General features: G+C 39.2%; 1 protein-coding gene across 1 annotated transcript in view; it reads left to right on the top strand.

Moving 5' to 3' along the window:
• Positions 1 to 6,762: 6,762 nt before the first annotated feature.
• Positions 6,763 to 26,580, top strand: part of ntng1b (netrin g1b) — a 54,597-nt gene continuing 34,779 nt past the window's right edge. Inside the window, 3 exon segments of the mRNA XM_079875757.1 lie at positions 6,763 to 6,879; positions 6,881 to 6,970; positions 6,973 to 7,248. Of these exon segments, the coding sequence (XP_079731883.1) occupies positions 6,835 to 6,879; positions 6,881 to 6,970; positions 6,973 to 7,248 (411 nt within the window). The 5' untranslated portion in view covers positions 6,763 to 6,834.

Below are 26,580 nucleotides of genomic sequence, written 5' to 3'. Positions count from 1 at the left end.
AATTTATAATGATATCAAGGCAGAGAGATAGGATGTTTTTTTACATATATATACCTCAATAGATAGTTCGTGAGGAAGCCAACTCTGACTGATTTTGGAAAAACCCTCAGTTTATTTATGATGAACTGGCACTTCCACGGTCTCCATTCATCTCTAGAAAATTCCAGGAAGCTCTCGTTCCTCTCTTATCAGCCTCCAATGTATTAGTTTTCTCTCTAATGCAAGCCTGATAAGCTCACACTTCTCAAATTCCTAGTGTTAAGTGCATGGAAAAAAGTCTCTCCCATCTCTACTGTAACCCAATCACAGGACTGGGAGTCTGAAGCTTTATCTGGATTAGGAGTGTGATAAAACACTTGTGTGATATCGGACCGCACCTTATCTATCCTTCTATCCATGACTGCCGCCTTTAACTTATCGCCTGTTCTTGTGTATTAGAGCAGCCACTATTTCAGTCCTATAACTGACATTTTTTATGAAACTCATGATGCTGACGGCTATACAGTAATGTCTTATTAATCACATCCTGCCCCGTGCCGGGGGCTGAACGTGGTAATTGGCTCCTTGTTAGACATCAGCATGATTGACAAAGCACATTTAGAGGCTGCTCTGTCTCATCTATCATGGCTCGTCCCCCAATTTGAGGGGGCACGGACTTAATCAAGTCAACCAATCATACCCCACCATCAAGGATTCCTTGTTTTGATGGATATGATGGAGGAGTGCAATCTGAGACCTGTTCTGTCATACTGTATGGCCAATGCGTGCATCATTGATTTTAAATGATTGATAGTTACTAATACACAGTAAAAAGTGAATAAGTTACTCTAAAGGGCTTGTTCTCCCAGAAAATTTACTCACCCTCATCTTTCTCCAAACTTGTTTAAATGACTTACTTCTGTGGAACACAAAAGGAGATGTTTAGCAACATGTTCACAATTCTCTTTCCCATACAATGAAAGTGAAATGTGATCAGGGACTTTCAAAATCCAAAAATGTGAAAAAGCATCATAAAAGAAGTAGCTTCGATTTAGGTCTGTTCACACCAAGAACGATAATTAAGACTATTAAGATATTAGTGCCCAAACCAATGGAGCATTTTCTGTTTATTAAAAGTGCACACTGCAGGTACTGTATGTTGTCTGTTGCTTTAAATGTTCAAGCTCATATAAGTCAGATGGATTCTGATTGGCTCTCAATGTTTCTATTGTTCATCAGCTAGAAAAAATTACAACGATAATGTTCATTTGTGCCGTTATAGTCTTGGTTACAACAGTAACAGTTCCCTATCTGTCAAGTCACTTTGCCATGATAGCTTAACCTTGTTATGAGGTTTTGGCGGTGCAGATGTCCACCCAACATCGTAACCTACTCACCAACCCACGTAAGCTAGGCTATGTAGTTCTTTGTACCCTGCGTGGACAGGGAGGACAGTACTTACCATGCTAGGTCGCTTCAACTGGTCTTTTGACCTTTTCCCTTTTTTTTCAAATAAATGATGTTTCATTAAACAAAGTTCGGAAGGAGCACGTTCAAATAATCAGTCCAATTAACTTATCAACAATCATCATGTCTATCCTATCAGCATGAGAGGAAGCATATATATATATATATATATATATATATATATAAATAAAGTCGACTCACCGACATTCCTTGACAGTTTTTCAGCATCCCTCCACCACCCCGACTCCTCACTCTTGGCTTGTTCCTTCCACAGCCAGGAATACGGGGGGAGTACTCTGGGTTCAGGCCGAGTACCAAGCCCGAAGCCCTCTCCTAGGACAGCATGCCAAATATGCATACCATTTATTTTATCCGACTTATTTGTAAGTGTGAACGCATGAATAGCTCACAGCTGTGCAGACCAGAATTAGTGCTTGGGAAGCACTCTTTCTCCTAGAGATACTACGGTGACCACATCCGGCCTTAAGGGAGGTTAATATGTGGAATACGTCACATAGACTTACCAACCAGGAAGTACAACACATGGAAAGAAGTCCCTGCGGTAGGTCCTAGATGAAAAGGGAGGAACCACTACAAATGCAGTGACTGGCGGCAGAGACTGAGCTCTGCCTAGGGGAAGACACGTGTTTACCTTTAGAGAAACCATATCATGAACAATACATCATATGGGATTACCTTCATGGAATCGTTACATATGGAGAACCTAGCCCAAATATACGGGCTGACCTGAAAGGGCATGCACCATGAGTATTGGGCCTGACGTCACATTCCTCCACTCAATTTGACTGCTGCAGTGTGCTGAGGGAAAATTCATTTAGGGTTTGCCAGTCCAGGGAACAGGAACATGGACAAAAAAGCACAAGTTATCACCTCAGGGAGGGGAAAGGAGCTGTGTCCAAGCGATACACCCGGCCCGTTCTCCGTAACTTACCTGTTCGTACCCAATAGCATACAGGAAACAACTGGCTCAACCTGGGGATTCTAAAATCTTGCGAAGGTATTGGGTGTTGCCCAGCCTGCTGCTTTACAGATACCTGTTGGAGAGGTGCCATTTGATAGGACCCCAGAGGATGCAACACTTCTCGTGGAGTGGGCACGGACTCCTAAGGGTATGGGTATACTCCTGGTATGCCAAGGCAATGGCATCGACAAGACAATGGGCCATCCTCTGTTTGGAGACAGCCTTTCCCTTCTACAGTCCACCAAAACAGACAAAGAGCTGCTCAAAGCTTCTGAGGCTCTGCTTGCGGTCCAAGTACACACGCAGGACGCATACTGGACACAGTAACAAGGCTGAGTCTGCCTTATCCTGAGGCAGTGCTTGCAAGCTCACCAATTGGTCCCTAAAAGGGGTAGTGGGAACTTTGCACACCTAGCCCGGCTGGGGTCTCAGGATCACCTAAGAGAATTCCAGACCGAACTCAAGGCACATTTCGATGACAGATAACACCTGCAGGTCCTCAACCATATTGATGGAATTGAGCACGGTCAGGAGTGCCATCCTCAAAGAGAGTTCACATAGCTCTACTGACTCCATAGGCTCAAAAGGAGCTCCCTGTAGGCCAGCAAGACTACAGAGAGATCCTATGAGGGAATAAGGCGTGGCCTAGGAGGATTTAACCTCTTGGCGCCTCTGAGGAATCTAATTATCAGGTCATGCTTTCCTAAAGACTTATCATCCATTGTGTCATTACAGGTTACGCCTGTAGCGTAACTCGTCATGAGAGTCCGTCCGCTGTGTGATTGAGTTAGTCTGGGATGTGGGTAGCCTGCAGCGACTTCTGTCTGTTGCACATGACAGTCTGACACGTCTGTTGTGACCACAACATGCAGTACACTTGTTCTAGAGGAACCCCTGCCTCTAGAAATGCAAGGTCTGTCAAAGGGCTGAATAAGCGATGGCTGTGATGGCAACGCGATGTGTGCCTCTGCGCCATACCCATCTCAGGATTCGAGTCTGTAGCCAATGCTGAGGCAGTCTCATATGCATCACCCTAAACGCGGTGTAACCGCCGCCAAGGACGCCATATGCCCCAGGTGCCTCTGAAATAGTTTCTGTGGAACCGCTGTTTTTTTTTTTTTCCTGAATGTTTTCAGGGAGTTCAGCATCGACTGAGTACGCTCACTCGTGAGACATGCTGTCATGTTGACCGAGTCCAACTCCATCCTGAGAAAAGAGATGCTCTTTACTGGGGAGTGTTTGCTCTTTTCCCAATTGACCTGAAGCCCCAAGCTGCTGAGGTGTTTGAGCATCAGGTCCCTGTGTGCGCACAACAAATCTTTAGAGTGAGCTAGGATCAGCCAGTCTTCGAGACAGTTGAGAATGCGAATGCCAACTTCCCTTAGTGTCTGAACATGAGGATACCGAACATGACGGTAAGTCTGTGTCCTTCATGTCCGGGCTGCAAATTATGTGACTCAGAGAATAAGGAAGTTTCTGTTTCTTAAAAATTTTGGGTACCGCTGACACTTGGGTGAGTGGCGGAACAAAAAAAGAAATGAAACCAAATATTCTCCACCTCGCCCTCCACTGGTTCTTAGTGCTTGCCTGACAAGTGGGCTGTTGGCTCGTGCGGCAGCGGAGCCTATGTGGCAGCCTCAGGCAGACGCCCTCGGCAACGAGCAGACAATGACCTTCATCACTCGGAGAGCAAAGTTGGTCGCCCAGCTTAGAAATATCCTTGAGCAGCTCTTTTGGAGCTTCAGCCTGATAGATCTGCAGGATGGCCATGGCATGCTGACCGGAGGCAGCTAGTCCAGCAGCTCTGTAAGCCTTCGCCGTTAGAGATGAAGTGAACTTACAGGCCCTGACGGGAGTCTGGGAGGATTCCGCCAGGTGGCGGCATTTTTGCAGGCATAAATGCACAGCAACCGCATGATCCACTTATGGAACGTCCATATACCCCCTGGCCATCCCACCGTCGAGGGTAGTGAGGGTGGAAGAGCTTGTGAAGTGGGACCAAGCAGTGAAAGGTACCCTCCATAACTTTGTCAGCTCTTCATGCACTTCTGGGAAGAAAGGCACTGGGACAGGGCGGGGCGGGGCGGGGCGGGGCGTGGCATGGTGGTAGGTCACGCTCCGAACCCAGAAACCAATCATCCAGCCACAAGTGCTCAGGACAAGCATGGCTGCCAACTCTGTATCAGACTCAGAAAGAGCGACCACACCCGAGGGTGGAAGTCCAGCCAAGCCTTCAGTGTCAAAAGTTTAGCCTTGGATGAAAAATGATCAAAGTCATCTGGGAGCTCGCAACATGCAAGACGAAGAACAGGAGGCCCCTGGGGACTGACCCAGCAGAAACGCTCCCGTTGCCCTCGCATCGCCCTCAGTGCTAGCCGCCGCGGCCTTGTGAAGTGACTCTCTCTCTTACCACAAAAGAGAGTCGCAATTGCAGTGTTGCTATGGTCATGTTCTTACAAATATGGACCTGAGCAATCCACGAAAGCTGTCTCAGCGTGTTTTCAATACAGACAAGCACGACAATGATTGTGGCCATCCAAGGATGAGAGATATCAACCGCACCCAGAAACACACGGGTGGATAAGCATCTTTAAAAATATGCTCTCTGTCTTTGCTTGCTCTTTTATAGGAAACTGCTCTTTCAGGCTTGCTGAAACACCCAGGTTAACTTTTTCCGTGCCCTCTCCACGAGAAAGACCATTACGATACGCTGTCACACCAGCAATTCACTTTCTTTCCAGAGGATGAATAGATTGAGCTTGGGTATAGGTGACACTCACTCGGCTCCAAAGAACAAATCTGGATGAGTGATGCACATCGTCTCCCTTTTATAACCGTATGTTCAGTGGGAGTGCCATGCAAATTCCACTCACCAATTCTCATTGACCTTTTCTCGAAGTTTCAGAGGAGTTTGGGGCTCCCAAGTGCGACCCCTAGTGTCGAAGTTGAAGTGACTGACAGATAGGGATCTTATATCATAGTTGTGGTGTGGACTTTGCTACTCCCATAGAGTTAGGACAATTATAACAAATTTATAGTTATAGTTATCGTCCTTCGTGTGAATGTGCCTTTACTTACATGCTATATCTCAAGTCTTCTAAAACCATATGATAGCTTTGCATGAGGAAAAGGCAGACATTTATTAAAAGCCATTGTTAATTGATAATCTGTTCCTCTAGAGCACCTTTAAAATCTCATTAATGTTCATGTATATTAAAGTATGTTGCGTTAAAATGTGTCACACCAGGTTTGATGTCAGTGATGCCAAAGGTCATTGTTTATTATGTCTTGTATCTGATCCCAGTGTACCAAATTTTAACATGTGCATATTTAAAACAAACATCACACCAATGAAAATTAAGAGCTACAGTATGACAGATGTGAGATTTTATGAACACCAACTTAAATGTCCGTCTGTTAATCACACAAAGTAATCAAATTACTTTAGAAGATTTAAATGCAGTGCTTGAATCATATAGACAACTTTGATTAAACTTTTATGATACTTATTTTGCCAAATTTTGAGCTTGACAGCCCCTGGTCGTGAGGGTGAGTAAATGATGACAGAAATTTCATTTTTGGGTGAACTAGGCTGACAGCTATTTCAACCTGACTTGACTCTTAAAAATGACTTTCATTTGCTGTAACCTTTGGCCTGGTTGATTCAGTCATATCAGATAAATCCAATTAAATATTTCTTACTTACTGTATATAAAACCAGTTACTTTTATATGTTATCACATGAAGCACATTTTAGGCCACCTGACAAAATATTTTTCGCAGTATAGCACTAGTAACAAGGGCCTTTGTCTCTGACATTAAAAGGCCTATGAAATGCATTAAGGTCTATAAAATATGAAGTATGCATACCATTTCTATATCTAGAAAAAAATAATGACCTCATTCCGCCACTGCTTGCCTCACACTAGAACAGAATTTTTGAAATCTCAAATTGCTGTGAGACTATTGAGAGTTGCACGTTGGAGAGATGTGCAGACTTATACGGTCTACTTGTGCCTGCAGGGATATTTGGCTATTTGTCTTCCGTAATAAGCAGGTATTTTTAGGATATTTCTCTATGAAGTCTCTCTCAACAATAGAAAGCACTTGACCTGCACCTCCTCACCTTTTCCAATGGGCTCCTCGTTATTTGCACAACACCAATCCTGACAGCTCCTCCACTGATACACTCTTGTTTTCATCTTCTTTGTTCTTATCCCCCACAGACTGCGGAGAGCACTCTGGAAATGGCGATGGACAGGCAGATGATCTTAAATGGCCTCCACTAATGGCTTCAAGAAGGAATTAATATCATTCTTTCACACCGGTGACCTGCACTTACCGCAACTTTGTCAAAACACGTTCAAGAGCCCCTGCAATACAATCAGACAAAAAGAAACAAATAAATGAAATTAGAGCAGCCTAAGGGTGCTGAGTCAAAGCTGGCACTGATGCCGGCCTCTTCTCCTCATTAAAGTTCAGTGTTACCACAGAGGCAGTCTGCCTCGTCACCCTCTACCTGCTTATAATTTATCAGACTCCATTTAATGAGGCATCAAAAGAACGGCGCAACCATGTACTTGCTGCTAGTGCTTGTACTACAGGCCCTGTGGGTGAGTTGGTGTCATGCCACGCAGCATTACCCAGCTTCATGGGGGCACTATGATGTTTGCAAGTCCCAGGTTTACGCGGAGGACCGCCTGGCCTGGCATTACATGGCCTGCCAGCCTGAAGCCACTGATATGACCAAATACCTGAGAGTGTCTCTGGACCCACCCAACATTACCTGTGGAGACCCACCTGAAATGTACTGTGCCCTGGTGAGTTTGAAACAGTTTTTTGAACTTCTTGATGGGTGTCAAAGAGAACCATTTAACTGGTTTACAATAACATTAGGCAAAACACACTTCATTGCCTATATTATTACATGGCTGAATACTTGATACTTATTGATCAATTGTGATCAATTATTGATAAATTCAGCAGTCAAAGTTTTTGTATAATGAACAGTGCTAAAACTATATATTTAAACATTGTCACACAGGCAATCAATTTCCTACTTCCTGTCGTATTAATCCACAGTCAATTTCTACTCAGTTTCAATTTCATGCCCCTTTATTTATTTGATATGTAGCCACATAATAAGCAGTATAAATGTACATACGTCTTGAAAGTGAGGGGTCAGGATTTTTTTGTTTGTTTGTTTAGAACTCACTTCACAAAGTGACAGTAAAGAAATGTATAATGTTTAAAAACAGATTTTTAAATGCTGTTTTTTAAACTTTCTATTCACCAAAGAGTCCTGAAAAAAGTATTACTGTTTCCACAAAAAAAAATTAAGCAGCACAACTGTTTTCAACTGTGGTGATAATGAGAAACGTTTCTTGAGCAGCAGATCAGCATTTCAGAATGATTTCTGAAGGATCATGTGACACTGAAGACTGGAGTAATGATGCTGAAAATTCAGGTTTGCATCACAGGAATACATTTTAATATTTTAAAATATATTAAACATGAAATTTTTAAATATATTAAAATATTAAAATCTAAAACAGTTTTTTTGTAATAATAATAATAATAATAATGATAATAATAATAATTCACAATTTTAATTAAATTAAATTAAATTAAATTAAATTAAATTAAAGGGCAAAATAGGTGATACATATAAACTTTCATCCATGCTTGATGTACACTGAAAGAAGGCAAGGTCATAAAATGTTCTTTAAATATTAATTTATTTCATGCTCACTGAATTCACAACATATTCTGTGAAAATCTCACAGATGGTCAACAGAACTGCAGCAAGATGTTCATATGCTTGCATGATGAGTACTGTTAATATCAGAATTTTATAAACATAAAATGTTCATACAAAAATCTTTTTCATTCCATTATAATCCATTATATCTTTTTCGATGAGACACCTTTCAATGACATTTACAACAAACTATGGATCAGCAAATCAACCCAAAGAAAGCGCGAGAGACTCTTGGCATGTAGAGTGACAGATCACCTGATATAAGTGAAATGTCAATTATTTAACATGTTTGAAGGTAATGTATTTTATTTATGAGGGGCTTTATACAGAAGTGCATCCAAGAAATAGTGTCAAGCAGTGATAAACTGTCAGAAAGCGGAATACCGTAAATGGACCTTGTTTTGTATTTTTATAATTATGGAAGCTTGTTTCCACCACGGAATAAAACACACACAAAAAGGTAATTGCGGTAAATTTTTTTATGTCACAATTCTGATTTTTTTCTCGCAATTGCAAAATTATTCAGCGGCGGAAAAAGGCTTTCCTACATATAGGCGTTTTTGGCTAAATGTAAATGGTAAAGCAATTAACAGGCAGGTTCTCCTTGTGATAACTTACACCATATAGTGTGGCTATACCCCTCCCCCCATCCCACATCAACCCTACCTTACAGCAACTTTCTTTCAAAAATAAACCAACCCTGAGAAATATTCACCGGATTAAAATAGACTAGTTGCCACATTACTAGACAACATGTTTCATCTACTACATTGTTATGGTGAAAAATATGTCTCTGTCATTTTTCTCAGGATTTATACCCAATCACATAATCTGACAACAAACTGACAGTCAGTCTAATGAACATCAGCATTACAGTGGGGCCATGCCTCAGGCCATTCTAACTTATGTAAGGTCAGCATCATTTGAGGTAACAAGCCAGTCATGGAGGTCCATGTTGATAAAACATGGACCAGTAAAACAATGAGAGCTGATTTTTTTTCTACTCCATCGTGCCTTGGGGGAAGTGAGGTTGGGGAAACAGGGGTGTCATGTAACAGCAATGAGGAGTTATGTGTTAAGTGCAGTGCTCAAGGGCACAATAGCAATGCTCGGTGGTTGGTGGTACAAAACAGAGTATCTTGTTACTCAGCAATATTTTCTCTTGATGCCTCATTAGGCTTTTTATAGTGGGAGGCGAGTGCTATATTTCTGATATAATTACACAGTTAAACTAATTTACTAACTGCACACCATGGCTTCAATCCATTAAAAGATTCAATCAGTTGTGTTTGCTAAGAAGCTTAAACTTCCTGGCATGATCAAATATGATAAAGGGAAAAGGAACAGCAGATGGTTAATTTAAGATGCTATCAAATTTTTATGAGTAACCCCCTAATGTGAGATAGAAAAACACAGATGACTGGTGTAAAGTAAACAAGGAAATAAAGCACTGATGTGGGCCCCATCCCAACATGCTCAACAGTTCACCTTGTGTAGAACATAAATTCAATCAAGTAAACACATACGTGTTGTTTTATGGGGACTTTCCATAGACGTAATGATTTTTATATTGTACCATCCATATTCTATCCCCTAACTCTAACTCTACTTCTAAACCTACCCATCACAGAAAACTTAAATTTTATTTTTTAATTTTTTATTTTCAAAAAATATAATTTAATATGATTTATAAGCTTTTTTCCTCATGGAGACCAAAAAATGTCCCCACATCATAGGATATAGCTACACACACACACACACACACACACACGCAATTTAAAATGTTTTCAAACCATGAAACAAATGGTACTTTTGATAAACAATTCTAACGAAAAAGAGAACTATGAATTTATGTCTTAAAATTCATAATTGCATGTTATAGTCAGAATTGAATTCTGAGAAAAGTAGTCAGAATTTATGAGTTTATATCTTACAGCTCAGACTTTCTAACTTGCAATTGTGAGTTTATATCACACAGTTATGACTTTCTAACTCACAATTACAAAGTTTATATCTCGAAATTCCGGGTGAAAAAATCAGAACTGCGACATGTAAACTCGCAATTTCGAGATAAAAAAAAAATAGAATTGTGAGATAAAAAGTCGCAATTATCTTTTTTATTTTTTTATGCTGTGGCGGAAACAAGCTTCCATAGTGGAGTCATCTTTTTGCTTACATGAGATAAAGACATATAACATAATAGTCATATAATATAAGCTGCATAATAAAATCAGTTGTATTCTTAATGGAGCAGGTTGCCCTATAAAGGCATATTATGGTTCACTTTTGCTTGATTACAGATTTATTTATCTAACTTTATTAATCATGGCTGACTGTTTATGACGTATTTACACAGTTGCATCAGAAACTCAACACTTTTGCTTAAGCATGATGCTGCATTCACATCAATAGGTGTGAGTATTAGTCCAAGATGACTGTTGTATCAATCAGCACAACAAAAGCAATAGAAAATGACTGCCTGCACCTTTAAATATGGCAGAGGTAAATATTTAATCACTTTACACTAAGTGCAAATAGCTATAGTTGCTATTTATTTATTTATTTATTTATTTTCTTTGCACTAAGTGTAAATAGTAGTTAGATTGTATCTGCCCCTATTTGCACCTCAGTGTATTGTAGTTCATTATAAAACAGTATGTGATAATAACAACATATTCTGTGTATATGATGATATTGATTAAAATCATGAATGGATGCTCCCTTATTGGGATATTACTTGCCCGTGCCCCTAAAGCCCTTCCCTACACATACCCCTAACCCAACCTGATAATCAGTTTATTCCCAAATCCCCATTGGGCACTTTACTTCCACTTTTCAAATACTTTCTTAATTTTGATTTCAAATAAATACCTCTCCGAGCTGATACATGATGGGATAAGGGAGAGAATGAGTTTGGAAAAATTATAACCCGGGTCGTTTTTGTCTGGCTCAACTAGACACTGGTGGATGAAGTTAGTGTAAATAGCCTCTGCCAGCAAGACGGGAATCTATTTGCACTTGGTGTAAGGACACTCGGTTTAAATACAAATAAATCTCCATTAAGCATTTGTATTATAAAACATAGGCATTATTATGAGAAAAGTCAATGTGACTCCTCTGTCTATAAGTGAACAACAGGGTGTATTTAAGATCATTTACTGTTTCTCGAATATTAAGTATGTCTGTGGGGAACTATGACTCAAATTTATCTTATTGAAGTTACTGTTTTCCTGAAGATCTTAGATTTCAGAAAAGTCTGCCCACAGGTAGATTCATGACAGGAATTTTAAGTAGCTTGCGGTGCAAGACTTTAAACATGTTCCGGGGGAAGAGAGATTGTTTAAAATAATCTAAGCTAAAAACACAAAAGGCATCTCATGAGCCCAGCCAGCAGTTATATTCCAATGTGGATCAGTAGTATATCGTCTCTAATATCACTAAAGAGAAGGGAAGCTTGTCTCATGGTCACTGCATGTAGCATTTGCATAATCAGTATACTGCATAGAAAATAAGTATGGTAAAACCTTGGACTGGTGCAGCCATCTCTAGACTTCATATTAATATTAAATAAATAATTTATGTTCATTTTATATTAAGATTTATATAATACAATATAAAAAGACAAGAGATTTACCATAAAACCATTTACCTTACCATAAATATTGAACATGTTTAACTGTTTGGTAACTTACAGTTAACAGGTTTTTACTGTAGCATGTTTTTATACTAATATTTTAATAAATATTATTACATACATAGTTTTTGTGTTTTATTATTATATTTTTATTTTGTAATAAATCAAAAAATTTCAGGAATTGTGTGAACTGACAAAATATATGTGAATGCATAAATAACTGATGAGCAGTTATAAAAGATACCATTTTTAGAAGCCATTTTAGACACCATTTCTGAGACGACATGTTCCCCCAGTTTCAATGGCCATAATGCTGCTGGACATAGTGTTCTTAGTATTATGACATTGGACACTATTATTACAAAGAGAAAACAAACATTTTTTTAGACCAATAATTTGTGCTTTCTAAATATTACCTCACTCTATATGAAGCCTGAGCATGAGGACAACATGACCTGTGGTTCCACAATAGCAATGAATCTGTTGTGTTTTATGATCTATCACTGCTTTCACTCATTTATCACCTACACAGAGGTGGGAGTGGGAGTTGCACACACACACATAGCAGAAGATGGAGTGTATGGGACAGTTTTTTTGCAGCAGGGAGTTAACCCTGATATTATTTTTAGCTGCTGCAAAAAGGGAGTGTGTCCAAAAACATGTAGATGAGCCTTTTCTCCTCTAGTTCTCTCTAACCTTACATCTTCAGCTTGTTTGCAACATCAACAAAAATACAGCAACACAAAGCAATGCAACATTCTCTCCCTTTGTCCATTCACTGCATCATGCAAACAGGCATATGGAAAGACCTCTTAGTCATTGTAGTTTGATATTTAGGCTTCACAACATAATTTTGTCCACAAAGCTAGATCTCGCTATTAATAAACCGGGTTTAGCATAACACATTAATCTTGTTAATTAAAACAAAATGTTCAATTACTCTACATCTTTTCTAATTGTTTTGAGGAGGGGCCATGAGTACAAGGATGTTCTTGCAAGATTTTAAAGATCATTTATGACTACTAAAGTGGGACAAGCAGCGCACCTAAGAGATGTTGGTACTTCCGAAGTCCAGGGAATATTAAATCATTTCAAGGAATGCAGAAAAAAATCTCAAAGGAAAGACTTTGCATTATAAATAAACTTAATTGCTTTTTCATCAAATTCTAATGGCTTGTTCTATGGATGCTGAATGCCACTATATACATTAAGTAAATGAAGCACACATGCCACGGCACACGTAACTTAAAGACCATGTGGAAACTAAATTAGGATGTTTGTGACTTTCATTCCGTGTGTGTTAGCTTTAAGGTAATCCAAATGCTTGTGTACTCAAAGGTTAAGTTTCAGCAGGTATTCCCAATTAAAATGTGTCTTTAGTCTTTTTCTCAGAAAAATGCCCAAAATGCAATCTTTAATGGCTGAGATGTAATCCAAAGGCAATTGGTTATTTAAAAAAAAAAAAAGTTCACAAGGTCCTGACTCAAAAGGAAAGGTATACTAGAAACTCATTTAGCAATTTGATTGGGTCTTTTTTTTTTATATATATAATTTTTTTTCGGATGGATGGATCCTAGAGGGTTTTCAAATAGCTGCTTCAAAGCTGAAGCTCAACAGCTGCCTCTCTACTACAAATATGAAGAGCACAATATAATCTTGGTCCATCAATTTGAAATTACATTCCAATGCTAATACAAATTTGAAATAATTTCAAAGTGAGAGTCCTTCAGCTCAGAGCAAAAGAACTTTGAACAAAATAATTCAGTAGAGTCAGTAGATTACTATAATTCTTCTGAACTATGACCTGCTCTTACAGAACGCATGAATGTGAACAGAGGTGCCAGATTACAATGTGTTCCACAGGCAGCTTATGCAAGAAAATGAGGATGAGTGTGCAGCTTAGCACTGCTCCGAGATCATCTGAATATCGACAGACTTTATGGCAGGACTGGCTTTGTTTAGGAATGATAAGCAAAGCTATATATAGAGCCTCTTGTTTGGTGGTTCAATTGTCAGTCGCTGAATTAAGTTCAAAACACTCTACGGACAATGACATCATGACAAGCCCTGACAAGGCCATATGGAATTTTCTCTTTTAGGTTGTATTTGGATAAAATGGCATTGAGCTGGGACATATGACTTTGAAGCATCCAGACATTTAATGTCTCAGTGATTATGCAAAGATAAAGAGATTAATAATGCAGGGATGTATAAACAAGACTGATGGTTTTCAGGATCTGTAATTCCATTGTTTATGTGAAGAATGGTGAAAGAGCTTGCAGACAGAAATGAAGAGTGTGAAAAAGCTGTCTACACACATGCACACTCCCACACATTGGGTTTCCATGTTTTATGGGGAATTTCCATAGACATAATGATTTTTATACTGTACAAACTGTATATTCTATCCCCTACCCTAACTCTATTCATCACAGAAAAGCTTTTGAACAGCCAGTAGGCCCCTTCCCAGTGTAGGCCCCTGCACACTTCACCCATGGAAGCTCATGCGTTATTGCTGCCCTGGTCTTGCATATCCAAACCTTCAGACTGACAGCAGAAGGTCTAGACTCCATAGCAGCTTTCAGGCCAAAGAGTATAATGTAAAGCAACCAAGCACAATTCATTTTGTTCAGCGTCATGTTTAGGGGCGTGGAAATGTAAAGTTGATGTCCCTATAATAACAGCCCAGCATGCAACCAATAATTCATTCATTCAAGTAATTAATGGCGCATTAGTCTGTGCCGTGAACTTCAGATACTTTTGAAAATCCAGCATTTAGTTGATTCTGATAAATGCTCATTGTAAACACAACAGCTTCCTTCTTCCATGAGGGGGTTTGGCATCACAACGTCTTTGTTTCCAGACAGACTGTTAAAGAACTCGACACACATCTCCTGTAAATCCTGTAGAATGACAACTTTGAAACTCCTGAAGTTCTTTCCATTTTGAGTGCCTTATGCATCAGACGTTCAGCCAATGGTCCATAGGCATAACGTCTGAGGCTGAGACTAGTAAATGAATGGTTGTGGGGTAAACCCTTATATGAATATATTCAAATTACTAGCCTCTGGTGTGCAGTCGTTCATTTAAAAAGAAACAGAACAAGATTAAGAACACTTTCATGTGCAAATGCACATGTTGTAAACATTTGTTGTTGTTTTTAATGCAAAAAAAAATCGATTTTTTATTTAACAGATTTCAGAATTGGAAAAAATATAAAGGCCCGCTCACACCAAGGATGATAACTATATTAATGTCCACACACTAGCGGACGATATTGTTCTAAGCGCGGCGCAGTTTTGTTGTCTGCCGTCTTAAATGCTCGAGCTATTTAAACCAGGATGGATTCTGTTTGGCTGCCAATAATTTTATCATTTGTCATCTGGGCAAAAAAAAAATTCTGAAAGTGAGTCCAGCAATATTGCTTTTCTGTGCTATTATCATTATAGTTGTGGTGTAGACTCTGCTATTCTTTTATATTTAGAACATGGTTCCCTGAAGGGAACGGAACGTCATAGGTGGCTGACGTCATGACCAGGAAACTATAAAGCCACACCCAGACCAAACAGCGCTAGCTTCTGATAGGATGAAGCAAGTTGATCACAGGTATGCAGGGAGAATGGCAGGGTGACACAGCGTCTCGTTCCCTTTAGGGAACCATGGTTACAGTCTTAACCTGAGATGTTCCCTTTTAGGTGGAACTCTCGCTGCGTTGAAGATGCTGTGGGAACATCTATACCCATGCCGCCATACTAACAAGTGCCTGTGTGTGTGAAATCGTGATGTGCACACTAAGACGAAAGCACCTGGGACCCCGGAGTAGAGCCCAAATCTTACAAATGTGTGCCGCGAGGACCAGCCTGCCGCATCGCATACATCTTAGAGGGAAATTCCCGATAGTAAAGCTTTTGAAGCAGCCATATCCTAGTGGAGTGAGCCCAGACAGCCATAGGTGAAAGCTGGCTGGCCAACTCATATGCAAGTGAGATTGCCTTGACTACCCACTTGCTCATCCTCTGCTTAGATATTGGGAACCCTTTCCGGGTCGACCCAAAACACAAACAACTAGTCAGTTTTTCGCCACAGGGCAGCTCTGTGGACATAAGCATCTAATGCCCTGACTGGGCAAAGCAGATTCAGCTTCTTGGTCAGACATCCAGAAAGGAGGAGGACAGAAGGCCTGCGACAATGGATCTCACCACATTAGTGGAGACCTAGGGAATGTAACCTGGCTTCTGGTGGAGAAAAACTTTCACCATGCCTGGTACAAAGGGAGGCCAATTTCTCCAATTCTTTTGAGAGACTAAATGACAGGGAGAAAAAACAGTTTTGAGAGTGAGAAATTTCTCTGGATCTTCTATGATGGGCAGACGTTACAGCTCCTCATATGAGGGAGTATGAGGTTCAGAGTCCTCAGTATCTCCTGTCTCGATACTAACAACATCCAAATAGTTGCAGTACCGGTGCTTCACTCAGGGTGGAAGAAACCGTTGCACGTGCTTCCAGACTCTGAGATAAAGCACTGGACCCAGCAGGTGAGGGCAGAGAAAGGGCAGGGCCCATCGTTACCCCCTCTACCAGATCCATCTGCAAACCCCATTACAAAAGTCACCAATGTGCCTCAGCAGCAGCGGGACCTGAGCCACAAGGAATGCGTGCCAAGGTGTCCTCATCAAAGAGCGCCCGGCGTGAACGGAGCATTCTTAATGATAACCGCTCACAATGTTCACATTCACCCCCACCCGTGATATAGCGAGGGCAGGGAGAAGCACATGGTTTAAACTGCTGTTTGCTCGCCATATTTTAATGTCAGTTCTTACAATGGTGATAAACTTCTGTTCTAACATAGTCAAAATGCTGTTCTAAGACAGACAAACATCAAAGGGACAAGAGATTTCAACAGAGCACTTGCTGAAGACACAGAAGCTAGCGCTGTTTGGTCTGGGTGTGCTTTACAGTTTCCTGGTCATGACATCACCCGCCTATAACGTTCCGTCCAATCACAATGCATGTTATTACATAGAATATGGCTGTTAATGCAGGTAGAGAGATCGAGGAAGATTTCCCACATTTATTTACTCCTCACATTTTATTCCACCGCACACTGTGCATAACATTCTTGCTGTTATGGGAATACCAACCAGACATGAATTACCAAGAATCAACTTGCTTTATTAGTCTCATTTCCCCAAAAAGCCAAGATGAAGCCAAGATCTAGCAAATAAATTAATGAAAGTAAGGGCTTTTGGCAATCCAGCACAAACTGTCTGCCAGAAACGCGCTCCAGACGGCAAGGGATTCCTTTCAGAGTCTGGCCTGCTGGCTGGCACTGTGAATTTCCCATCCTCCTTCTGATCTGAGCGGCTTGGCAGTCTTTGAGGCAGAGCCTCATGAGCATGTGTCAGACCTGCATCCTAACACAGCGAGTGCTGGACTGAAGGCTTGTTCAGGATCACAGGGGTCACAGATGCTGAAAGCCTCTTCACTCAGAGAAATACAAAAGCACCAAAGCAACAGAAAGACATTTTCATTTGGACAGTTTCTGGAGAGGTAGTTTATGAGTAACATACTTCATAAAAAGCCATAGTCATAAACACTGCTGCGCTTCATGTGGCATGTGGGGACAACAGTTGCTTTAATGGCTTGAGACTTTTCTTTGTCAAAAGTAAAAAAAAAAAAAGTGTCATTCTTCAACTATTCTGTGTGGACTTGTCAGCCTGAGGTGTTGTTGGGCCTGAGGAAGATCTGCCTACCTGTCTGAGTGGCTGAAGCAGAGGCACTGGTGATGCGAAGGTTTGGCAGTGAAGGGAGTCTGGCCACTTTTAATATACTTGTGACAACTTAAAATCTGCATTCATTATATAGGTGACCATTGCCTGAATGTATGCCAAATGGTTTTATTGTGTTCTTCCAAATACTATAGAAAAATGATTGATATTGAAAATTTAGATTGAAGGACAGAACTGGCAAGAGTGACATTAAGGATGTGGTCTTTGAAACCAAAATACAAAACCACTGCTGCATAAAACACACATTTTTGTGTGACTGGACTTTTGCCTGTCTTATTTTAAACTGTCCTGTGACAATTATAGCCCTGGTGTCTCTTTTAGAACACAAGACAATTATTTTTGGATGGTCAGAATTTTAAGAACTAACTGATAAAAAGATATGGAAGGGAGAAAGTATATAAATAATACTAAAATAACATATATTAATATTTACATTTAGCTTTAATTTTATTTCAGAGTAGTATTTTTTTTGTAACGTTTTTATACATTTTTCACCTAATATTGATATTTTATTTTAGCGTTATTTCAATTAACATTTTTTTTTATTTTTTTATTAGGCCTAGTTTTAGTTAATATCAACACTAAAGGGAGATAGACTTATAAGAGGGTGTTTTGATGGGTAATTGATTGAATAACCATAATGCACTTGCAGTTACAGTTTTTTTGTGTGTGGGGTGGGGGTGTCATTGTCAACCTTGTCTACTGTAAATGCATTTAGTTCCTTAAAACTGAGGGAAGTGTTGAAATTATCTTTGTCAAATTTGGCAGCATAACAAAGATGTAATAATTAAACACTAGGTTGAAAATAACTCGGACTATTCCTTTGTGCATTATACAAGGTGGTGACAGCTTTGCAATTTGTAGGATTGGAAGCTAAAAAAAGGATTCTCCCCTAAATCTATTAGTAACTTCACTTGATGTACAGTTGCGAAAACACCTTACACATGAGATGTATAAAACAGGCTGTTATTATGAAAGATTTGCACTTTTGAAGGTGAATCATTAGACTTGTAATGGAGAGCTTCTTGGAAAAATAAACTGTGATTGATCTATAATGCCTGGAGAAAGCTATAGTTTACATTACCATTCATGTCAATGGCAGTTGTTCGGCTGACAGAGGACCCTTTAAAAAAGACCCAGGAAAAATGTACTTTTTCATTACTGTTAGCAAAACATTCTTCGAATACATTGTTTTTAGCTAGGGAAGCTGCATTAAAATAACGTCATGACAACATAAACATATACCAAAATGCATTTAATACTTAGTATACTACAAATCCATTAACATTTGACACTTGAGGCTTGATATGAATATTAATATTAATTTTAATAGTAATATTAATTCATATTAATTAAACTTTATTTGAAGTACTTCTTTATTACACAATGCATATATCTTAATGTTAAGCCTAAAATGTGTTTCAATGTCACTTTTAGTAAGGATAGAATGGCCACTGTATAATATCAGTCTTTAAATGCAAAGATATATTTAAAGTGTACCTAAAGTATTTGCAATAGTTTCAGTTTAGCACAATCAAATATACTTAAGTATCTTTAGTTGGACCTCAGCACCATTTCTGGATAACTAAATGTGCATTAAGCACAAAATTAGTTCCAATTCCAATTTAGCAGACTTTAAGTATATCAATTTAGCAGAGGCGGACAGAGTACACAGCTACATTACTTGAGTAAAAGTACAGATACCCCTTGCTAAATTTTACTCAAGTACAAGTAAAAGTACTACAGTCAGATGTCTACTTAAGTAAAAGTACTAAAGTACTTGTTTTTAAAAGTACTTGAGTATCAAGAGTACAAGAGTACATTTTCTAAATATTGCATTACTACTGCCAGTGCTTACATTGGTAAACACAGCAAACACTTGAAGCGAAAACTATCATTAACTTGTTCAGAAAATTGAAATAGTCTGGCGAGGTGGGGCCACGGGTTGGCACATTCCCGGGATGCGATATTTTTTTCCCCAGGATGGTAGGAGAAGACTCATGAATATTCATTAGGGAAGTCATCCCTGATTGGTCTGATTACCTACTCCTAACCCCGCCCCTAAACCTACCCGTCACTGGGGGTCTTATGACCTCCCTAACCCCGCCCCTAAACCTACCCGTCACTGGGGTTAAGACCAATCAGGGATGACTTCCCTAATGAATATTCATGAGTCTTCCCCGACCATCCTGGGAAAAAAAATATCGCTCCCGGGATGGACCTGCTGCGTCTTCATCCATTGTTTCGTCCATGGTTTTGTCTCTTATCTAAATCTGACCATGGAGTTGACTTTGGCGGAAAGCTGAAGGTGATTGCTGATAGGCTGTCCCAATCAGTGGCCATACACAATCCAATCACATTTGAGAGGGAAACAACAAATTGAGGGTTTACGAGATGTTTCTTTTTTTCCTTTTTTTTTTTTTTAGAAGTAACGGGTACTCACGGTTATGGATAGAAATGTAGTGGAGTAAAGAGTACAATATTTGCCTCTCAGATGTACTTGAGTAAAGTCATGAGTACTCCCCAAAAATGATACTCGAGTAAAGTACAGATCCCTCAAAATTGTACTTAAGTACTGTACTCAAGTAAATGTACTCCGTTACTGTCCGGCTCTGCAATTTAGTATACCAACAGTACAATTGCAGGGTATTAATATTAAGTACATAGATACGTAAATGTATTTGTTGTATACTTAGCATAAAACAAATTCAATTTCAAATACATTTTAGTATATTTATTTTTCATCCTGGTTGGTTGATGGAAGATAGAAGATAAATCCAGTAGCTTACAACCCCACTACCCATTTTCAAGAGTATTTTCAAGATTATTTTGCTTTAACTTTCTGACACGACTAGCAGCAAAATGTGATCGTTATCATTGTAACCAGCAAAGCTGTGTAAAGTACAATGCAAGCGCCCATTAAGGGAGTGCAATGTTCACATTACATTCGGAAACATAAAGCACAAAAATGTACAAATAATACTTTCACATTTTCAAGGGAGCATGTCGTAGGCCCCACACTTTGGGAAATACTATAAATAGTATATTTGTTTCTTGCACCCGTAATCCTATATAGAACAAGCAGTTTGGGAAATGGATGGATGTTTCTTGCAACAACAAAAAAAAAAATAGAATACAACAGCTAATTTTTAATGTCCAACCATGAATAGAGAAAGATGCTAAAAAGAAGCAGATGGTTTAGTTACATAAACTATAACTAGCAGGGTATGCTAGCCAGCTAAACCTTGAGGTCTGGAGTCAAAAATATTCTGGGAAGAGGATCTTCAACAGTGTAAGTGAGGACATTATATTAATCAGAATGAGTCACACTGCTTAAACCCATCTTCACTTTCTCCACTAGAAATGAGTTGATTTGAGAAACAGCGCATCTCATTAATCATGCTATGAAATTTCTATGACTAACCCTGCATTAAAGTGGCAATCAAGAATACATGAATAGTCAGATGGTTAATCAGCTGAGTCTTTTGTATAATTCTCTTCATAAGTGTGACATATTTAAATTATTAGTGAGGGTCACTTGTTTAACAGAAAATATACTGTCGAGTAATACTGAAGAGGTAGAGCAGATATGACTCAGAGCTGCATTTATGTTATACAATAAGATAAGACGTAAAGGGGGAGCAAAGTGTCAGGGAGGGTGGATGTGAAAGTTCAAGGAGGGCAAACATAACAGCTATCTTGTGGTATGGGTGAACAATGGAGATGATGGGCTCAGAGGTCACTGGCTGGATGGCAGTCCTGCCATGTGCCACACATGAACCTCAAGGACACCTTATACATGCACCAGGAGAAAGGGTAACAATAGATTCATGACAGCTGCGATGAGGCATAATATCTGTCAATTACTTGCATTTTGCCTAAGGAAACCTATTCTGCCACATAAGAAAAAAAAAAAAAAAAAAAAAAAAAAAAAAGAAACACGCTTTGGTAAATCATACCTATGACAAAATGTTGAAATTATGCGATACAAGGTCATAATTATGAGATAAACATTTGGACATAGAGGGCAATTAGTATCTCAATTTTTTTGTTGTAATATGATTTACCTAAGCAGGTTTATTTTTCTTATCACGGAAATGGTTTTCCATATAAGCCTACTGTATATAGGTGAATTACAAGGAGTCTTATGTCAATTCATTCACTCACTTGAATACATATTTTAGTATTACACTCTAAAATTGGCTGGGTTAAAAACAACCCAATTGGCAACCCAGTGCTGGGTAAATATTGGACAGAACACATGCTGGGTTAAATTAACCCAGTGACATTTTAACCCAGCAGGCTGGGTTGTCTAGAAACCCAAGATGTAGTAATTTTTTTTACCATTAATGGATTTGCTATTCTGGGTTATTTTTGCTGGGTTATTTTTATTTTTCTTATAATTTCACCTGTGCTTTACTGTAAAACTTTGAATTAAGAAACAATGAAGAACATGTTTAGACTTAAAATAATTTTTAATGCTTGTCAACTGACATTCACAAATGTGTTAAAATTGGCAACAATGACAACAAACTGCACATTAAATATAAATGCAAAAATCATTTAGTGCTGACATCAAAGTAGTTCAATATTGTCAGTTTTAATAAATAAATAAAGATTAGTTCTAAAACTATTACATGTTTAACGGTTTAAATACAGTGACATTGACAATTATATTTTAAATTCAGCAAATGCAAAATCATTTAAAAATACATCAAGTATTAAATAGTCAAATACAATTAAAGAAAGAAAGAAGATTAGTTCTGAACAATGACATTTATACGTTTAACTATTACATGTGTAACGGTCTAAATACGCAGTGAAATCAACAGACAATTCATTTTAAAGTCAGCAAATGCAAAATCATTTTTAAAATATGCAAAAATGTACACAAGTATAGTTAAATAAAGTCAAATACAGTTAAGAAAGAAAGAAAATTAGTTTTGAACAATGTAATTTATACCATTTAATTCTTAGGAAATTAAAGTGAAATTCACAGATGTGCAAAATTGTAGGCCTATTTTACAGTATGTACACAGTGAAATGTACTTTTTTTTTGACTCCGAAGAAGAAGACGACTCTTAGACACGGGTTATGTAGACTCTGCCCGGTTTATTTTTTACAGTCTATGGACCCAGCAGGTTTAACCCAAAAACTGGAAAATTAAAACTACCCAAAGGTGTTTAAAATGTGATAAAATAACCCAACAAAATTACCCAACAGACTTGACCCAGCATTCTGGGTTAAAAAACAACCCAGCATTTTTTAGAGTGTATTAGCACAGTGAAAAAAAAAAAAAAGTCGTCATGTCATTTAAAAAAAACAACAGATTTTTAGTTAGTGTTTACGAGCTTCATTTAAAAAAAAAAAAAAAAACATACACATGCAAGCCTAGAAATGTATATGTATATTTTGCTAAAATTTATATTTAGATGTGACTGGAAATGCTTTACGTGTTCCTCAATTTGCATATTATAAATGAGCTGATAAAAAGTTAATTATATGGTATAACTAAGAAACATGTGTGCATAATGTTATCTGTATTTAAATGTAAATCATGCAACAACTCAAATAAGCATTAAAAAAAATTAGTATACACAAAAAATAAAAAAAAGTGATTTGTGCTGCCGGTTCAGTAGATTAAAATGAGTTAATTCAAGGCGCTTCTTGAACAGTTTGTCACAACAAATGCAGATCAAGACTGACAGACATTTGAGCATTATTAATCAAACATAATCCATTCATGTTGATTAGTTTAGTACTGCAGGGAAAGCATGTAATTGTTAGGTTTCTGGTTGCAGCAACGAGGAAACAGGATTTCTGTGCAGCAGACTTTATTAACGATAAACGTAAACTTACAGAAACGCTCAGGAGACTAAGAACAAGGACAGAACAACCATCTTAACATTAACATCAACAGACACTGAACAGGCAGGACAAAACACAGGGCTTAAATATACAGAGCAGATGAGGGAAACGACACAGCTGGGACAAATGAACTCAGTGACAGAAACCATAGTAACAAACAGGCTTGGGATGAACTAATGAAGGAGGAGTGGCTAGAAACTGAACACAGTGAACATAGAAGAAGTCCAAACACAAACAGAAATGTGACATTACCTCCCTCTCCTGGAAGGTTTTGGCAGTTCAGGGGGCCACCAGGGCGTCGCTGGTTCAGGAGTCCAGGGCGGAGCAGGCAGCTCGGGGGACCAGGGCGGAGCCGACCCTTCAGGCTGGCCATGGCGGAGACGACCCTTCAGGGCTGAGCTTCTCAGGTGGAAAAATTCTTGAGTGGAGTTTTGGACTCTGTAGCTGGCTTGTGGGCTGAAGCAGGCTCAGGGACCGGTGGCGAATTCTCAGGCGCGGTGGCGGCCATCTTGGCCAAAGGCTCTGGTTCGGGCGTGGCAGCGGCCCCGACGGGACGAGACTCTGGAAGGGCGGCGGCCCCGACGGTCGAGGGCGCGCGGGCCGGAGCCGCTGTGTGCGCTGCCCACACACACAAAACAGTCGTGACGACAATGAGCGCTGCATCCTCCGTAGCCGACTCAGGCGCGGCGCCCATCTCTTCCAAAGACACAGGCGTGGCGGCCATGCTGTTAAGAAGCTCAGGCTCAGCAGGCATGACGTGAAGAGACTCAGGAATGGCGCCATCTTGGGACGTGGCTCTGGAATGGAGGCCATCTCAGGACGAAGCTTTGGAATGTCAGCGGCCATGATGATGATCATCCAGATTTGAAAATTCCACTAACTCACAGTAATCCCTAAGAGGTAGTCCTTGGTGGTGGAGATCGATGAAGGCTGCTGCTAAATCCAGAATTCAGTTGTGGTCTGTCGATCTGTTAGGTTTCTGTGCAGCAGACTTTATTAACAATAAACTTAAACTTACAGAAACGCTCAGGAGACTAAGAACAAGGACAGAACAACCAGCTTAACATCAATAGACACTGAACAGGACAAAACACAGGGATTAAATACACAGAGCAGATGAGGGAAAGACACAGCTGGGACAAATGAATTCAGTGACAGAAACCATAGTAACAAACAGGCTTGGGATGAACTAATGAAGGAGGAGTGGCTAGAAACTGAACACAATGAACATAGAGGAAGTCCAAACAGAAACGTGACAGTAATGATAAAATGTATACCCTGAATTGTAATTACATCCTTGCAGTGTAATTAGCTTTAAATAAAAGTGTCTACCAAATACATAAATATACATAAAATCAAAAAATTAAAACGTATAAATAAATATTTACTCATTTACAATATAGTTTTGCTGCTGTTGTTGTTGTTGTTGTTTAATGCCAGGAAGTGGAAAAATCAATCAAATCAGGAAACAAGTAATCCCAACCCAACCCAACTCCATGTGCTGTTAAACATGAAAGACTAGCACATGAAGTGGTGGGAAGAACTGTTGATTTAATTCTGACAGCTTGCTGTATCCGGCCTCTTCCACCCCCTCTGGATAATGAAGTGGTGATAAGTTTACCCCAGCCGGACGAAGCCCCATGGGATAGATAATGAGGCCAGTTGTTAATTAATGTAAAGTTCCTCTGGTCTCTGTATGCTCTGTGAATCCCAATTAGTCTAAACCCTAACAACATGTTGCACTTGATTTTCAGTTCACTTCAAAGCTCAGGCTCCTTCTGCTGTTTTCAGAGTCCCTGCTTTCTCAAAGTCTTTATACTAAAGGGCACACTGCATGGCATGGAGGAAAGACAGTAATGCGTACACTTCTGCTTAGATGCAACCACTGCTTCCACCGCTCACATCAAATCATTAAAAAAACACCGTGTCCAAACCAGACGAGACAAGAAAATGCATCAGCCCACACTACGTGAGAAAAAATGCTCCGCAACGCAGCACAAACAAAATCAGAGCAGAGTGTGGAAGAGTTCGGTGTTTGCATGCACACTCTCAAATTCGCAACACTCTACACAGCATAAAACATATACCAACCTATTGTTATGACTTTGGATTGCTTCTCCAGATGGCATCCTTTGTTATGGTTTTCCTTGTGGAAGATGAGGGATTTGTTATGAAATATCAGAAGTTTCTAAACTTACAAAATCAGTCTGTCCTCGTGGATGTTGGATGATTAATATACATGAGGAGAGATTTTGGTGTGGACGGGGCTACATTGCGCAATGCAGAAATAGAACCAATACATTAAAAAATAGACTATTAGCAATCATGAATTAGGTATGCCTGATATGTGTTGGATTTTGCATTATTCATATTAAAAAAATATATATAGCTGTTTTCTAATGTAATTTATTTCTGTGATGTCAAAGCTGAATTTTCAGCATCATTATACTAGTCTTCAGTGTCACATGTTCCTTCAGAAATCATTTTAATATGCTGATTTGGTGCTCAAGAAGCATTTATTACTATTAATAGGTTGTTGTTGTTGTTGTTTTTGTTGTTTTTTTGTTTTTCAGGATTTTTTGGTGAACCGTTTTGAACGGAAGTATATTTAAAGGGATAGTTCACCCAAAAATGCAAATTCTGTCAGTAATCACTCACCCTCATGTTGTTCCAACCCCGTAAGGCTTTCGTTCATCTTCGGAACACAAATTAAGATATTTTTTGATGAAATCTGAGAGCTGGATCACTCCTCCATAGGCTTCTATGGGATTGAAACTTGCCGGCCCAGAAAAGTTATTAAAGAAATCGTTAAAATAGTCCAAGTGACTACAGTGGCTAAACCACAAGTTTATCAAGTGACCAGAATACTTTTTGTGTGCAAAAAACAACAAAAATAACAACTTTATTCAACTATTAATTTTCGTCTGTGTGGGCCTGAATGAATTCACGTAGTGTAACAGCGCAGCGTGTTTGGGTTGTACGTCACCACGTAGGCTCACTATTGGCCGACACTGGTCATGTGTGTGATGCGTGTAACGTACAGCACAGAATCCTATGGAGGAGTGAGCCAGCTCTCAGATTTCATCAAAAATATCTTCAT

This window comes from Squalius cephalus (genome assembly GCF_949319135.1).
Source record: "Squalius cephalus genome assembly, chromosome: 7".
Taxonomy (NCBI): domain Eukaryota; kingdom Metazoa; phylum Chordata; class Actinopteri; order Cypriniformes; family Leuciscidae; genus Squalius; species Squalius cephalus.
This window is presented reverse-complemented; position numbering and strand designations above follow the sequence as displayed.